At 56.1% G+C, this 15,937-nt stretch overlaps 6 protein-coding genes across 6 annotated transcripts; 2 read left to right on the top strand and 4 right to left on the bottom strand.

The window, feature by feature from the left end:
* Positions 1-700: 700 nt before the first annotated feature.
* Positions 701-1,336, top strand: J7T55_002336 (dcg1 protein; the record flags this gene model as incomplete). Its single annotated transcript, XM_053132874.1, has 1 exon — positions 701-1,336. The coding sequence occupies one exon, from the start codon at positions 701-703 to the stop codon at positions 1,334-1,336; it is 636 nt and encodes a 211-aa protein (XP_052989307.1).
* A 272-nt stretch (positions 1,337-1,608) lies between these two features.
* J7T55_002335 (uncharacterized protein) lies at positions 1,609-4,856 on the bottom strand (the record flags this gene model as incomplete). Its single annotated transcript, XM_053132873.1, has 5 exons — positions 1,609-3,045; positions 3,141-3,268; positions 3,552-3,682; positions 3,837-4,178; positions 4,252-4,856. 5 exons carry the CDS (start codon positions 4,854-4,856, stop codon positions 1,609-1,611), a joined length of 2,643 nt encoding a protein of 880 aa, XP_052989306.1.
* Positions 4,857-5,611: 755 nt separating this feature from the next.
* Positions 5,612-7,299, bottom strand: J7T55_002334 (mfs quinate; the record flags this gene model as incomplete). The annotated part of the gene is made up of 2 exons (XM_053132872.1): positions 5,612-6,717; positions 6,777-7,299. 2 exons carry the CDS (start codon positions 7,297-7,299, stop codon positions 5,612-5,614), a joined length of 1,629 nt encoding a protein of 542 aa, XP_052989305.1.
* Positions 7,300-8,135: 836 nt separating this feature from the next.
* J7T55_002333 (uncharacterized protein) lies at positions 8,136-8,711 on the bottom strand (the record flags this gene model as incomplete). Its single annotated transcript, XM_053132871.1, has 2 exons — positions 8,136-8,255; positions 8,328-8,711. The coding sequence occupies 2 exons, from the start codon at positions 8,709-8,711 to the stop codon at positions 8,136-8,138; spliced, it is 504 nt and encodes a 167-aa protein (XP_052989304.1).
* Positions 8,712-9,121: 410 nt separating this feature from the next.
* Positions 9,122-10,147, top strand: J7T55_002332 (uncharacterized protein; the record flags this gene model as incomplete). Its single annotated transcript, XM_053132870.1, has 1 exon — positions 9,122-10,147. The coding sequence occupies one exon, from the start codon at positions 9,122-9,124 to the stop codon at positions 10,145-10,147; it is 1,026 nt and encodes a 341-aa protein (XP_052989303.1).
* A 2,362-nt stretch (positions 10,148-12,509) lies between these two features.
* On the bottom strand, positions 12,510-15,202 carry J7T55_002331 (uncharacterized protein; the record flags this gene model as incomplete). Its single annotated transcript, XM_053132868.1, has 5 exons — positions 12,510-13,341; positions 13,408-13,720; positions 13,778-14,336; positions 14,403-14,796; positions 15,006-15,202. The coding sequence occupies 5 exons, from the start codon at positions 15,200-15,202 to the stop codon at positions 12,510-12,512; spliced, it is 2,295 nt and encodes a 764-aa protein (XP_052989302.1).
* Between the last annotated feature and the right edge of the window lie 735 nt (positions 15,203-15,937).

The raw sequence follows: 15,937 nt of genomic DNA, 5'->3' as shown, positions 1-15,937 counted from the left end.
CAGCATTAGTAGCAGGCAGCTCAGCCTGGAAAGGGCGGCTCAGGGGATTGGGGTCTGGTGGCTGCAGCACCTCTCCAGTGGCGCAAGCCTGCAGGGGTAAGAGCAGGGGGCAGAGCCAGCATCGAACCCCACCTTCCACATCGAGTGCACTCCTAGACTACATAGTAAAGGTTCACTCAGTCTGCAGTATGTAGAGCTTCTCGACAATTTCACTTCGTCACTGTCCGCAAACCCCTCTTTTGAATTGTTCCTAGTCAAGATACTCCTCTATCTCACCTTCTCTACATTGATCACCTGCAAAAAAAAAAAAAAAATGACGACTCGGTTGGTGAGGAGGAACATCCGCCTCCTGGTCATCAATCCCAACTCCTCCCAGGACATGACCCATGGCATGGAAACAGCAATCAAGACCATGGACCTGCCAGATGTATGAAAATGAGCATTTACTATTAATGAGATGACTGTGCCGGGTTGCGAGACTCAAGATGGGACAACGCGATGGCGGGTCAAAACAGTGAGGTAATCTATAGGCTCTAGGTACGGTTGCTGGCTGTGTAGCATGGCTCCCGGAGAGCTGTTGTTGAGTCCATGTCGAGTTGTCCCATCTGTCGCTATCGCAATCTACATACCATCTTGTCTCAAGCTACCGAAATAAGTAGGCTGATGGTGTTTCCCCGCCTCGCAGTCACTGGAAATCACGATGTACACCGCGCCCAAAGAGAGCCCAGCAAGCATCGACAACGCAGACCACATCAAAGCCAGCACCCAAGTCGTCTGGGCCAACCTCGAGGCCACTGGTATCCTCGAGGACTACGACGGCGTCCTGGTCGCCTGCTACAGCAAGCATGACCTGGTCCAGAAGATCCAGACCGCCCTCCCACGCCTCCCCGTGACCGGCATCTTCGAGGCCAGCCTGCTCGCGTCGCTCCCGCTCGTGCGGCCCGGCCGCGGCTGGGGCATCGTCACGACCGGCAAGTTCTGGGAGGCCCACCTCGCCGACGCCATCGGGTCCTTCCTCGGCACGGGTTCGGACGGGTTCCTCGGCGTGCAGTCCACCGGGCTGGTGGCCGGCGACTTCCACGGCGACGTGCCCCCCGATGTCATCCGGGACAAGCTCAAGGCGGCCACCAAGCGTCTGCTGGCCGAGGGTGACCCTGACTGTATCCTGATGGGTTGTGGCGGTATGGCTGGTCTGGAGGAGGTGATCCGCACGGCTGTGCGGGAGGAGCAGGGCGAACGGACAGCTAAGGATGTCTATGTAGTTGATGGAGTGAGGGCGGGCGTTGGTGTCCTTGAACAGATGGTGCGGAACAAGAGGATGTTTCAAGTTGCTTAGGTCGGAGGAGCCGATGTGTATATAGTGCTTCGTGGGGTTTCCATCGTTTCGGCACCTGCATGCCTGCTATATGGCCTCATCCTTAAGCGCAGCATCTTTAGCCCTCGGTAGTATTACTGCAGCAGCACGAGGAAAATTCGTTGGGCGACACACATCAGAAAATATTCAGTAATTCATGCTGTATCATTAAATCGTAGTCACTGAGGTGGGATCAAGTCCAAGGGAATCCTCCTTACGTAGGTCACCATCAACCACGCGATATGAGCGCCTCACTAATCCAACCGTCTGGTCCTTCCCCATACCTCATCAGCGTCCTTCTTGCCCTTTGTCTCGGGCACTTTGGTAATGATGAATAGTGCGAAGAGCGCGGCAAAGCCCGCAAAAATAAAATAGACCCATCCGCCGCGACCGCCCAGCCAGTTGTTCAGCGCCGTGTTGACGATGGGGAAGAACTGCGCCACAAGGAAGGTAGCCGAGTAGTTAGTAGCCAGACACCAGCTCTGTGTCGCGCCGACGGCCTCCTGGCCCACCAGCTCCGACGCGAGCATGAACGGCACGGGGCCCAGGCCGACGGCGAAGAAGGCAACGAAGAAGGCAACCGCGAGGGCGGACACAATCTTGAAGCCCGTGAGGATCGAGATAGCGAGGACGAGCGAGGAGGCCCCCTGGCCGACGATGGAGACGAGCAGGCATGTCTTGCGGCCCCACTTGTCAGGGAGAGGCGAGCACGCTGCGGTCATGACCAGGTTGACAGTTGAGACGAGGATCGTGAGAACGATGGAGCTCAAGGGCAGCAAGCCGTTGAGAAGCGCCACCGAGTACATCACGATCGAGTTGATTCCGCACAGTTGCTGAGCAAACATGATCCCCATGACCACGATCATAGCAGGCCGATAAAGAGGATCCTTCAGCGCCTGCATAACTCCAATGTGCTGGGCCTCTTCCTTGTCAGGGACAAGCGAGGCACCTCCCTCCGGAGGCTGAAGCAGGCCCGTTTCCTCGCCAGTAACGTTCTGACCGGAACCGGCCCCCCAGAGCGCTACCTCGTCATCGATGTCGACGTTTCGTCCCCTGATACGCTGCAAGATTTTCCTGCCAGCCACGACGTCGCCCTTCACGGTCGCCGTCCAGGCAGGGCTTTCGGGGACCAGGAAGGTGAGTAAGATCTGGGCGAGAGCAATGATGCCGCTGATTCCCAGGATCCACCGCCACGCGGCACCGTGGCTCAGGAAGTAACCCAGCACCTGGGCGGTCAGGATTCCCGTATTGCAACTGATCTGGGTGAAGGCGCCGAAGAAACCCCTCTCGGCCGGCGGTGCAACCTCAGAGATGTACAGAGGGACGATGACGGTGCTCGCGCCGGAGCCGAGCCCGGAGACAAAGCGTCCGAGTGCGATGACCCAGGCTGCGGTGGCCAGGGCCTCAATGGTCGCGCCAATGACGAATGTGATGGCCGTCATCTGTATGGACAGCCAACGGCCCTTCTTGGAAGTTATGGGCCCGGACGCGAGCGCACCGATCAGGCCGCCGATGGTGAAGATGGAGGACACTATTGCAAATGTCGGCTCGGTCATGGGTATGCCCTTGCATCCGTCCTTGTTCTTGAAGGCGTAGCTCGATAGCCCCGCGGCGACGCGGGCGAGGGTGCCGGACGGCGCGGCATTGTCGTCCTCACAGGTGATGACATGTTGTGGGGCGTTCAACTCGGACTAGATAGGCAGACAAGAGTTGTTAGCTGAAGAACGACTTGAGGTCGAATGTCAAGACTGTAGGGACTAGAGTCACCGCGGGAGGGGGACCGTACCAAGTGATAGCCGAATTGAAATGGACCGAAAGTCGCAACGAAGATCAGCAGAATGAGGTACGGTGACACATCGTGAGCAAACTGCCCCAGGGTCCCGGAGCTCGGCATAGCCGTCGAGAGGGGGAAGGCTTAAGCAGAGATAGAAGGAAGTGCAGGTGCACAGAATTCAATGTTCAATGTTCGAAGCTATCTAGCCAAGGTACACCGAGGGGTGTCGACGGCGTCTTGCAGGTTCGCAGGACAGTAAATGATGGAGGAGGTATCGGCTATTGATTCTCCAGCAAACAAAATGCTGAAGACACTAAGCTACATGTCTAGAACAATGGCAAGGTCGGATGTGGTTGAGGAGCGCATGGTGCGTGTCGAAGCCAAAGTGTTGCCATGTCGTTCGAGTGCCACTAAGCAACTGACGCGTGCTTGACGTCTCCCAGACAAGCCCCCCGGACGACTGGCCCCGGCTTGGCGGGTCGCAATGGCCTGCGAACAGTGCAGGACCATAACGTGAGCCTTCTTTGATGTCGCCCTTAACAGCATAAACCCGCCTTCGAATTACACATTTGTTTCTCAGTACCCATATAGAAGCATGAGCTTGTTCAAAATTGCTCATTTGCCATTTTGCTATTCAACACAGCGCTGCAGCCATGCTGATGGCATTTGGTCTCCCGCAATGTGCCTAACTTGTCCCGTCAAGCTCACTGTCCTCCAAGGATTCTCTTCAGGATGACCTCCAAGGACTCCGTATCCCCAGTCTTCACTCCAATAGCCTCGTTGTCAGTCTTATCGTAGAGAGTGCCTCCCTCGGCCCAGATGCGCCTCAGCGTGAGGACCGTAGCCTTGGCATTACCCTCCTCCCAAAGCTTCTCCTCCTCCTCGATGAGCTCGCTGAGAGGGATGTGGTTGACCTTCCATTTGGCTCCCGTCTGTTTCTCGTATTCTGCAAGGACCTGGTTCGGTGTAACCTCGAATGAGTTGACCTTGAGTGCTTTCCCCAATGAAGCCTCGGGGTGTTGCAGGGCTGCGACTACCAGCTTGCCCACGCTATACGTCAGAGGTCACGGTGTCAGAGGGCATCAAGTAAATATCACCAGTGGGAGGGTGTTGTGAGACTTACTCAGGCATTGTGGTGAAGCCGATCTTGCCATCAGCCTCAGCCAGCCACGCCTCCTTCTTCGGCACGTCGAATCCAGGTGAGAGGTCCAAGCCTTGGGCACGGCCGACCCAGGACTCGAAGTAGGGCCCGGTCACAACATACGTAACCTGCAGGTTCTTGACCTCCTCCCGGATGAACTTGCGAACCTTGAGCTTCTGCTGGTGCGGCTTCTCGTCCTTGCTCTTTGGCCCGTACTCGATGTCCGTGCCGTACTCGGACGGGAAGAACCACTTCACCTTGTCCGACTTGTCCGCCCACCTGATCAGGTCGATCTGCTTGGCGATGGCACCGCGCCCAAAGGCACTGATGACCGTGTCGATGTTGTGGTCCTTGTATGCTGCGCTCACATCGGCCTCAGAGTCGACATCACCGGTGATGACGGTCACGTTGCCAGCCTTCTTCCACTTTTCCAGGAGCTCGCCCTTGCTGTTGACCGTGTTGGTAGATGTGAAGATGGTGATGTGGCCAAAGGCGGGCTGGGCGGCAATGACCTTCTCCGTGATAAAGGTGCCAATGAAGCCAGTGGCCCCGAAGATTAGGATGTTAGATGCTTTGACTGAAGCCATAGCGCAGTTGTCCTTGGACGATAGAGAAAGATGGCTTGGATGAGGAACACCTGAAGCAGTGCGTTTAGACAATGTTCGATACTGGTGATTATTCAACAGAGTGTTCAACACAGCTTCAGAAATGTCGTTGAAGGTTGGAAAATAGCCAGAGACCTTTCTGTATCGCAGTGTTTGACATGTAGTATGTCAAGCTTGAGTGTTGCGATATGAAGCCGGGATGATGCAAGCGTTGGGTTAGGCGGGCTGAAGAGAGGGGGAAAGGACTCACTGTTGCGATACGCAGGCAAATGCGGGCACTCAACTCTATCCGCCTCCGTTTTGACCAGTAAATACTTGGGCACTCACTAGGCAGCGAGTCGCACTTTGGACACGGTGAATCTTAATCTATCATCCTCTACACCCAAAAAGAATGGCATCAATAAGCCTCACAGTCCAACAATAAATCACGTAATGGGGGACTCCGGGCACCTGCGGCACTTCGGAACACGAGTGGAGCTCTTCGGCACCCCGAGCCCGCCCAATTTCTCACTTCTTCCGTCTTCCGGGTCCCGGGTTCAAGACCTTTACCTCAGCATATCCGGACTGTTCTAAAAGCCACAGACGCGTCTAGATAGGTGGAAATCCATGTGTTTCCCTGTACAGTATTTATCTCACATGCAAGTTGTCTCAACGTTAAATGAGGAAAGGAAGTCTATTGGGATAATTACAAAGCGAAAGGGGTTTTCCTTTCAAGTTGAAACAGCAACACTGTCTATCTACGTCGCCCTTAAAGGGCCACCAGGCGAGCCTGCCTCGCCCTCTTTGCCCCTTTCCATAACATCCACGGGCGAAGACGCTCTTGACCTTCTGAGAGTCTGCGTATCACTAGATTCAAGATCGACCTTTGCCTTCCAACCCATCCACCAGTGGCCAGCAAAGAGCTCTTCCATCCTCTCGAGGGGCACTCCTTTCGTTTCGGGCGCCCACAGCCCCAGCACAACCAGCCCGATGGCGCAGATGCACGCCCAGAACACATATGCGCCCCAGATATGGAGGCTCACAAACATATTTGGCGTGACCCTGACCACAGCAAATTGGAACAGCCAGTGCACCGCCATGTTGAACGCATAGCAGACGCTGCGGATGCGCGTGGGGAAGATCTCGGTGCCGTACAGGTACTGGACAGTACACAGGCCGATGGACCAGCCGACGGCGTAGATGAAGACGCTTGCAATGGCGACGTCCGAAGCAGGCTTGTTGATCGTCCCGTGGTAGACCCAGACCCCGGTGTAGACTGCCATGTATGCGTGGGTGATGAGCTGCATGGCCAGGCCCGTGATGAAGCATCGCCGGCGGCCGATGACATCGACCAGGCCCCACGTGAAGATCATCGTAAACACCAGCTTGACAATACCGTAAGCCCCAGAGGTGATGAGCGACCTGCTGTCGCCCGTGACGCCGGCGTATTCGAAGATCTGCGGGATGTAGTAGGTAATCCCGTTGCCACCGGACCACTGCGCTACAGTCTGCATGGCGATGGCCAGTAGGAAACGTTTGCGGTAAGATGGCGTCGTGAAGATCTCCTTGACGATTTCCCAGGTCTTGACCCCAGACAGCCTCTCCTTGGACTGGATTTGGTGTTGCAACTCATCAAACTCAGCCTGAAGCTCGTAGTCGTCACTACTCTTCTGACGGAGCCTGGCGAGGACCGCCAGTGCCTCATCCCCACGGCCCTTGGATGCGAGCCATCTAGGCGTATCAGAAATGAAAAGGGACGTGATGAGGGCTAGCCCAACGGGGATGAGGGGAATAGCAATCACAAGCCGGTACTGCGGACGATAGTCCGGCATAGTAATACTCGCGGCATAATTGATAAAGAAGCCTGTGAGAGAAAGGTTAGTTACGATGGATCCCAGCCACAAGAGGCGGAACATCACAAACCGAGAGACAGAAAAGTCAACAGGAACACCATAGAGACGCTGACGATCATGCCACGGCTCTTGGCAGGGGCTATCTCAGAGAGGTATAATGGGCCGACGACGGTTAGGCCGCCGGCGCCCAGTCCGCCCCATATGCGAGCGAACAACAGGAAGCCATAGATACCCGACGAGAATATCTGCATCACATAGCCGCTCATGTACAGCAGGGCGAGCAGCTGCCAGCACCTCAGCCGACCGATCCGGTCGGTGATGGCCGAGGCTATCAGGGAGCCGAAGGCGGCGCCCAGGACGCCAAACGAGGTGATATTGGCCTTTCTGCTGGCCAGGCCAGAGGGGTTATCCACCCACTTCCCAGCGCTGAGATAGAAGTCATCTTTGAAGGACCTGAGGCTGACGGCGGCGCTGAAGCCACCCTCGTCGTAGCCCTTGGGGATGGAGCCACATCCAATGACGACGATGGTGAGAATATAATACCAGTTAACGGGCCCTTTAAAGGCGGCAGGCGTGGACCTCGACGACGGCATATTGGGGCCGTGGGAGACAAGCGACGGCTACCGCGCCCCTGGGACAGAGTGGATCAGGGCTGAAGTGTGTCCCTTTCGACTCGTGCTGGATGGCCTTGTCCAGACCGCAGGAGTACCGTGTACTCGGCCGACCTCCGCCGACCTGAGTCCCTTGGGCCGGCTTACGACGGATTCTGCTGGCGTGCCCTAGAGCAGCCAAGCGCCCACGAGGTCACGGAGACAGACCGGGGGGGTATGGGCAAAAAGGGACGCGGGAAAAAAGCAGTTTGGAGTCACGCCAGGACGGAGTCGTCAGCGAGCCTAGCAGAGAGCGTCGAGGCCTTGCAGGGAGCTAACCCCGGATGGAGGATGGAACGACTGGGGGAAACGTGCAGCGACGTGCAGAGTGGATGTGGCGTGCGTGGACAGATGGAGGTGATGAACCCCAGGATTCGGGCGCGTGGTCTGGCGTTTCCCGGGTCCGCGTTTGAGTGAATGATGTTGGATGGCGTTGCTGTGCATGGCCACTGTAGGGAGAGAGAATTGCTCACAAAAACCCGTCATGTCGACCCACCCGGTTATCACATCGGTGTGGACCGGCAACGGGTGGGTACCACGAATGGCGGCCGGAAGTTGACCGAACCAAGCAGACGAGCCGATGCCATGCAGGACGGCCGAGTCCAGGCCGATCAGGGGTCATCGTTGACAGCTTGTCCCGGACGCGGGGAGCAGCCACAAGGCTCTACGCCAGACGAACGACAGCCCTGGGGAACTGCCGAACGTCGCCAGCGATGCACACCTGGCTATTCCTGTTTCCCGGGGAAAATGGGGCTCAGGGGTGAGGAGGGAAGGGGGGGTCAGGAGACAATGGCGGCTGAAGAGCATGATGACAGGCCCATATGTCCCTGAGGGTCTGAGGGCTTCATCATGATGCCCCAAGCGCACCAGTCGAGGAATGGGCTCCTCCCCGTCTTGTCCTAAGCTGCTGACCTTTGTTGGATTTTTCTCTTTCAGCTCACTCGGGCAGAGACCGAGCAGCCTGCCTCGACGAATGGATATATGGGATTTCTGGATGCTCGAGTCTGGGCCTGGAAGGACTCGCTGGAGGCTTGTGAATTCTGACGTCTCGCCTCCGTGGGCTTATCTGGGTCTCGCTGCCTGTCCGGGAAGCTGTTGGGCTCGGCGGGCGAATAGCAGAGACAATTACGTCTCGACACCCACGGCCTTTCGCCGAGTGCCCAGTCCTGGACATCGGTGCTCTGGCAGCCGGGCTGGAGGAGGACGCGGCTGGGCTGGGATGTCTCCGAAAGCTTGTTTCGCCTAGGGTCCAGCTTGGTTGTAGTGGCGCCTGTAGCGCATCCGATTTGCTCTTCCAGGCCCTCCAGGGCGCTGCTCACCCTTCTGACTCCATTGCGCACGGCACATGGGCACATGGCACGTCTCGTTTACTGGCTGACTGGGCCATCACCGATGCCGTGACGCATCATATAGTAATAAACGCTCCGCTCCTTACCTGGAGCCTTACGGATGCGACCCTGGTTTGTCTGCGGCCCTGCACCACCTCGTCCTAGAGTTCCAGACCCAGATCTTTTCGCTGGATTCCGGAACTGTCTTAAAGGTCTGGACTCGGAACTCTGGGCCTGCGGCTCCTCTCTTTCGTCAGATCTTTCCGGTCATTTCGTTCCTCATCGTGCTGCGGAGGTATATGTACTCGGTAGCTGGTGGTTGGTCCGAGACTGGTTTCTCCCACGAGCTCAGCCTTTGACACTCAGATCTTCAGTCTCCCTATAAATGATCAACTGAACCCAACCGAAAGTGGTGATCCAACTTTATCAGATCAAACATGGCCACGCTGCTCAGGCACCGTTTGCCAGCAGGCATACTTGATAAGAGGCCCGCGTCACCCAGATCCAGGCCCATCTCACCGTGTCCATCTCTGATCGACATAAACGATAAACCAACATCATTGCACAGGGAGGACTCGAGGTGCAGCTCACCGGATTATTTCCAGCTCCCTTCACGGATGCCGGTAGGGTCATGGGATTCCCATATGCATGTCGTCGACCCAAACCGTTACCCGTTGTCGTTGGCAGCCATATACAAACCAAGCCCATACACCGTCTCGCAGGCCGTCGACTTTGAAACCTCTATAGGAGCCTCACATCTTGTCATTGTCCAGCCCTCGATATATGGGTACGACAACACGTGTCTGCTCGATGCTCTTCGCGCGTTTGGCCCAACTCGAGCTAGGGGCGTAGTCGCATTTGACCCGGAGGTTACCCCGCCCTCGACGCTGCGGGAATGGCACAAGCTGGGCGTGAGAGGCGTTCGGCTCAACCTGCGCTCGACCGGCAACACCATGGACCATGCTGAGATGGAGGCCGTACTGCGAAGCTACGCCGACGCCGTTCGGCCTTTGAACTGGGTCATCCAGCTCTACATCCCACTGGAAATGGTCAAGATCCTGGAGCAGATAATGCCCACGCTGGGCGTCAGGATCTGCATCGACCACATGGGAGCACCGGATCTTTCCGCGCCGCCCAAGACGCCTCGGCTTGACCCGTATAGCCTCAACGGGTTCAGCTCTCTAGTCAGGCTGCTGCAGGGCGGCAACACCTACGTCAAGCTGTCGGCGCCGTACCGGCTCAGTAAAGGCCGAGACTACATTAGGGACGTTGATACCGTCGCGAGGGAGCTGATCCGTGTTGCTGGGCGGACAAGAGCCGTGTTCGCATCGGACTGGCCTCACACAAGGTTTGAGGGGCTTGATATCCGGCCCTGGATCGAGCATGTCCTGTCCTGGTGCGGCGGCAGCCAGCACCTGGCCGAGAGAATCTTTAGGGATAATGCAAAGGAGCTATGGGCGTAGATTTGGGAATGGACCCTTTCTTGAAAATGGGCTTGGAATTATGGCTGGGCCATCTACACATGATGACTTTTGACGACAGACATGAGCGAGACGGGTTCGCGGCTGGCTTTTACCTTGCAAGGGATTTGGTATTCGGCCAGGATTTCGAGCACTGGAGTATATGAGGGATATATGATACCATACGAACTAAAATAATGTGGAATGAATACAAAATGACTTTTTGCCTCAAGACGACACTGAAGATGAAAAACAAGTAGAGGCATATATTCGAAATAGTCAGGATAGCAGACGAGCATCATCAATTGATCCCGAACTCAAGAATTGATCCCAACTTCAAGAGAGGACTCTGTTCAAAGGGCCGTGAAAGTCCATTGCTTGGTCAGTCACGACTTGAATAGGAGTCTACAGATACAGTCTAATTGACACAGGGTCTGTGGGCTGTTGTGTATCAACTGGACAAAGTACCTACCTCGACATGAGGGCCTCTCACCACAATCATCCTTCTGAAAGCGAGAACTCATCCTTGAGCCTCCAGAAGGGACGCTGTCAGACCATGACTGCATACTGAAGGATGCGATATCCATACGTGGAATCCTATATGCAAGCGAGGCCCAATTCTTCCGACTAGATGTGGTTTCTCCTGCAGATCAGCTGGCAAAATCGACGAATGCTGATCATGCTGATCATATCTCTCCTTCCAAATGCCGACTGAGGCAAGGCAGTCGCGAGACAAACAGTCACTGCTGGCTGACACCGAGTGACTTTGGAAGACTATATATACTCACCGTATCGCCCCATCGTCAACAACTCAGATGGTCCGGTGGTGTAGTTGGTTCATCACGTCAGTCTAACATCATTTCCAAGTGAATTGAGAGTACACTGAAGGTCCCCGGTTCGAGCCCGGGCCAGATCATCGTTTTCTTTTGATGGTTTGTGGTTCATGATGGATCACCGGCCGCTTGGTATACTTTTGACCCGTAGCTTCTGTGTATTCGCGCGCGCTTCAGTCTCCGCAATTTGTAATATAGCCAGTTGGGTTCAGAATTAGCTGATGCGTATATTCTGCTTCTTTTTAATTTGAGCAGCAATTTGTGGGTGATGTGGTTCACATGCTTAAGAGCGTGGTTTTCTTGGCGGTGAGACATTGGGTGGGGACCCCACCAGTTCAGTCTATCAGTGCAGGCGGGTTAGGGGTTGGGAATAGACAGACTCCAGTACCCAAGTATCCCATCTCAGGAGCAATTCCACTTACACGGCACAGCTGCTCGCTTTCTTCTCCTCCGTCACCCACGTGCGCGACTCCGAGACCATGGATGTGCGATGACGCCGGCGTCGATCATTTACTGTGCCGTGCAGTTTTCACCGCGCATTTCGGCCATCTTCCGCGCGGGGTCCAGTGTCTGTGGCGGATATGTTTCGATTCAAGCATATTGATCGCCCTCGGATCTTGGCCGAGGTTGACAGGTTGACGAAGAGGCAGAGGAGGGTACGCCCACCCCCCCCCCTCCCAGAGATCCGTGTTGCCGTGCCTGCTTTCCCACTCAGAGGGTCGGTCCAGCAAACATGATTTGCGAAACCCAGGACTCGCAATAACAAGGTTTCCCAGAGGCGGCCAGATGATCACTCAATGTGGAGCCGCCTCGTCCCTCAACCCGGGGGCTAACCGGCTCTCCTTCCTTCCCGGGATAAAGTTGGCCGAATCTTAGACAAGAGAAGCTTAGGACGCGCGAGGGTGGGATTACCTGTAGGCGAGATGGACCAGCGATCCCCTTGCTCCTCCCGCCCGGCTGGGAGGGCTCAAAGGGCCCCATTATTATCTCCATGCTTTCCATGGGACACCCCATATCTCCCGACTCTGGGGTAATTGCCTCAGATGGGTGGGAACGATCGACTGACGCCATCTACGTCTCGATTCATTGCCTCCCCCCCCTCTATCGAAGCATTCACCGCGCTGGCCTCGGCTGGCCCTTGATGATCCCAGATCGTCCTATTAATGACTCCCACGACTCGCACGTGTCTTGTGACGATCAGTCGCGGCTCCGCCGAGGTTATCAGTTAACACATGACCTGGGTCGGATCTTCGACTCAAAGTGGACAATGTCCTTCCATTACAATGCTATGTACTCTTGTGTATCTTCAGCCTCCAACCTCGATTCTGGCTCATGAGCCGTCGAGATGTCGGCTCCGCACATTTGTCTTCAAGAACAAGAACCTCAACGCCAGAACAATGCAGCGCAATAACTTTTGTTTATGACTTCTCTGCCTCGGTGTCAGGTTCCTCCACCGATAGCTTCCTCCACCAATGGCTCAAAATCTAACCTGAAAGGAAGACGGGTCTCCACTATCAGGCCATAGAGGAGCTTTACCGATGCTCGAAGTATTCTCGCGGGTGTTCCTGGGTGCTCATGGGATTTCCAAAAGACGCCGTGATTGGCTGCAGCGAAGACACTGCCTGGAAGACCTGATCTGAAATTCCATGGTGCTGAAGATGTTGGTTGATCTTTTCGGGCTGGGTGGTCTGAGGGAATTGGAACAGGGCCTGCTGCAGGCCAGGCGGTGTGCGGCTGGGTGAGCCGAAGCCCGTCATGTGGCTATCAGTGTTGCCCATCATGATCTCATGATGGCTCATGCGGTGGCCGTATCCACCGAAGGAATCTTGACGGCCTCGGAACTCGGACGACATCGACGATGCCTGTTGGTGTTGCGCGAATCCCGGCCGGGCCGGGTTCTGCTGCGCTTGTCCTTGGAAGCCGGGCGACGCACCACCACCAGGGGTCTGGATTCCCAAGGCGGCCAATTCGCGCAGGATAAGCTCGACTCCACTACCGACGATCGGGTTGATATCCTTCAATTTCGACAGGGCACGGATACAAAAGTCCAGCCTCCTCAGGGCAGGTTGCTGCTGCTGTAGCTGCTCCTCCGTCAACATTCCTGATGACGCGCCGGTGTTCTGCGCATTAGCGGCGGCTTGAACTTGTAGAAGGAATATCGACGCCGCAATGTACACGCAGTAGCTCAATGAGAGCACGGATCGATAGATGCCGAAGGACTTGCAGAAAAGGTCGAATATGGCGATGATGGACGTCGCCGAGGAGACGCACTCGAGCAGGTGCTTCGCGCGGTTGTTGTTGGGTGTGCACTCACGGGAGAGCATCGGTCGGTGCAGCAGGATATTAAACGTATGGTAAAGGCAACTGCTCGCCGTTGCCACCAGTCAGCGCGTCCCTTGAGCGAATGCATGAAGCAGAGGGAAAACATACTTGAGAGTGACGATGTGGCTTGGTGGTGCCAACGGGGGCAGCATGCTCGCGTCGATCTTCAAGAAATGCGGCAGATCCTCCCACCACTTCTTCAAGGCTGCCTCCTGCCTCACCAAACACTCCTGGATCTCGGACTCGGTGTTCAGCCCCAGGGGGTCGTACATATGGATCAGGATCTCGTTGAAGATGACCGTCAATCGACACATCTGCACGAAGCAGGATGTTGAGTGCGCTGCGATAGGTGGGTATTTCACGCCGTCTGGATAGGTGATGCCGAACGGTGTCCACATCTCGTTCTCGTTGGAATCATCGACTGCGTTGACCTGTCAGTATTACATACAGATCGGCTTGGAGAGGGCGGACCACGTACGGATCATCTGTGGCGGCGACACATCCGAGTGCTGTAGGCTCGGTGATCTGCCGAGGTAGAGACTGACGATCTTGTCCCAGAAGTAGCAGCTCCAGAACAGCCGCCGACGGATCTCGACATCCTCATCGCTGAATGGGATATTGCCTGTATATCGCTGGCTGTCGACACAGATACCCAGATGATCGATCATACGGAATGCCATGCCGCTGTACATCCATGCCTGCGAGGTGTTGCCGGCGCTACATTCCTGAGCACTTAACAGCAAGAGCGTCTGGACGGTTGGAATGGTGGCCACACCGCGGGAAATTTCCTCGAGGACCATCGCTCGCGCATGACGGCTGAACACTTCACCGCCATCATAGTCGTTCTCGAGACGTTCGCGGGTGTCCTTATCCCAACGGCCCCACCGGATCGAATGCGAGAGTATGGCATTTAGTAGGGTGTGTGAGTAGTATGGGCCAAGGAGCTGCATGTCACGGGTGAAGGTGGGACGATAGACAAAATTCCACAGGGGCTGGATCCAGCACCAGTGCGTGCTGAGTAAGTATTGGAACGGTTCCTGGGAACAGATTGGTCAGTTACGACTGACTCCTGTGAGAAGACGGGATGAAATTGGGAGACGAACTGGGATCTCTGAGAGGTCTTCCAGCGCCCGCTGCTGCCAGGCGTTGTTGACCAGTCGTTCTCTCTTGCCATAGAGCGGATCCTCCGAATTGGACGGGCTCGGGGCGTCACTGCTCTGGCCGCGGCCATACTCGCTGGGCAGGTGGAAGAAGCTGGTGGCGCCATGATACGTGATGACGCCCTTCTCGTCCAGCTTAAGGCCCTTGAACGTCCCCGTCAAGCCCTCGGACTCATGGCCAGTGAGGGAGCTGTCGTGCGAGGATGAGAGCTGTCCCTCAGATAGCCCACGCTGAGGCTGGGGCGGTGCGTGAGCCTGGGCTTGCGCCTTTGATAACTGTTCTTCCAGGTCCTTGATACGCTCCTCCAGGCGCTGGGTATAAGACAGCGTTGGGTTTCTAAACGAGTCAGCACGCAGCTCCGCACTGGGCAGGGTCAGGTGTAGGTGAGAGTGCCAGGGTGGATTGTGAGCATGAGATACACAAGCATCTTCGCACTCTCGAGGTGAGTGGTGAAAGGTCATAAGGGGTGGGGTGGACGAGAGGACGAAGAGGACGGAAGGGGATCCCACAACTTGTAGACGCAAGCATCGTTTCTTGCCAGACACCTGCTGCAGACAGGCTGTTCGCCTCCACACTTGACCTTGCGGCGGCGGCAGGGCTCGCAGGAGAATGCGCTCTTCTTGGTCGCCCTGGCGGAGCTCGGGGCTGCGGTCGTGGCGGCGGCGTCCTTGTGGCTGGAGGTGCCGTTGCCGTTGGCGCTGTTTTTGGTGGAGCTCGAGGCAGGTCCGGATGCTGATGACATTATCGCTGCAAGGGTTTTTAAGGTTTGTGTCGACACTGCCGGCTGCTGAGAGGAACAGTGAGACGGCAGAGCCTCATCGTAGGATCCGAATAAGGATCACCAGGAGAGAATTGGCCAGATCGGGAATGAGGCGAGGAGCACTACTGCGGTGGAGCTGACCCGAACCAGAATCACCGGGTCCCGTTGTCTCGCACGTTCTTGGCCTCTAGAGGGGTGTTGAGCAAGAGTCTCCTTTTTCTTTCTGGTTTTGTTCGCCTTTGGTTATTTCCGCCACTGGGCCGGGACGGGGCGACACAAGCGGAGCCGCAGGCAGACAAGACACAGGACGAAATGAAACGGAGTCGGGGGCATGCAAAAATTTGTATCACTCAATTCTGTCAAAAGCAAAACACAACGGTCGTTGTGGCGCCGGTGGTAGGGCAGCAGCACGGCGTGGATGGGGCCTCTGTCGACCCTCTCCTGAAATAGGTCCGCTGGTGCCGCTTCACTGTTGAGGTGCGGGTAAGTATCGTCATTCCCCACTTGCGTTCAGGTCCAAAGTGGAAATCCGACGGGTTTTCGCTTGGCCCAAGGCCCGTCGTGTCGAGATCCGAATAAAAGGCTGCCAGATTGGCTCAGAGCATCCAGAACCTCAGCATATCCGAGCCCACCAACAAGCCTATTCCATGCAACGACAACTTGTGTTGTCCTGCAGCAGACCAGATGATGTGCGTCAGGTTCATCCACCGTCAGGGT

The sequence above is a fragment of the Diaporthe amygdali genome (genome assembly GCF_026229845.1).
Source record: "Diaporthe amygdali strain CAA958 chromosome Unknown NODE_33_length_508711_cov_65_296071, whole genome shotgun sequence".
Classification (NCBI taxonomy): Eukaryota; Fungi; Ascomycota; class Sordariomycetes; order Diaporthales; family Diaporthaceae; genus Diaporthe; species Diaporthe amygdali.
This window is presented reverse-complemented; position numbering and strand designations above follow the sequence as displayed.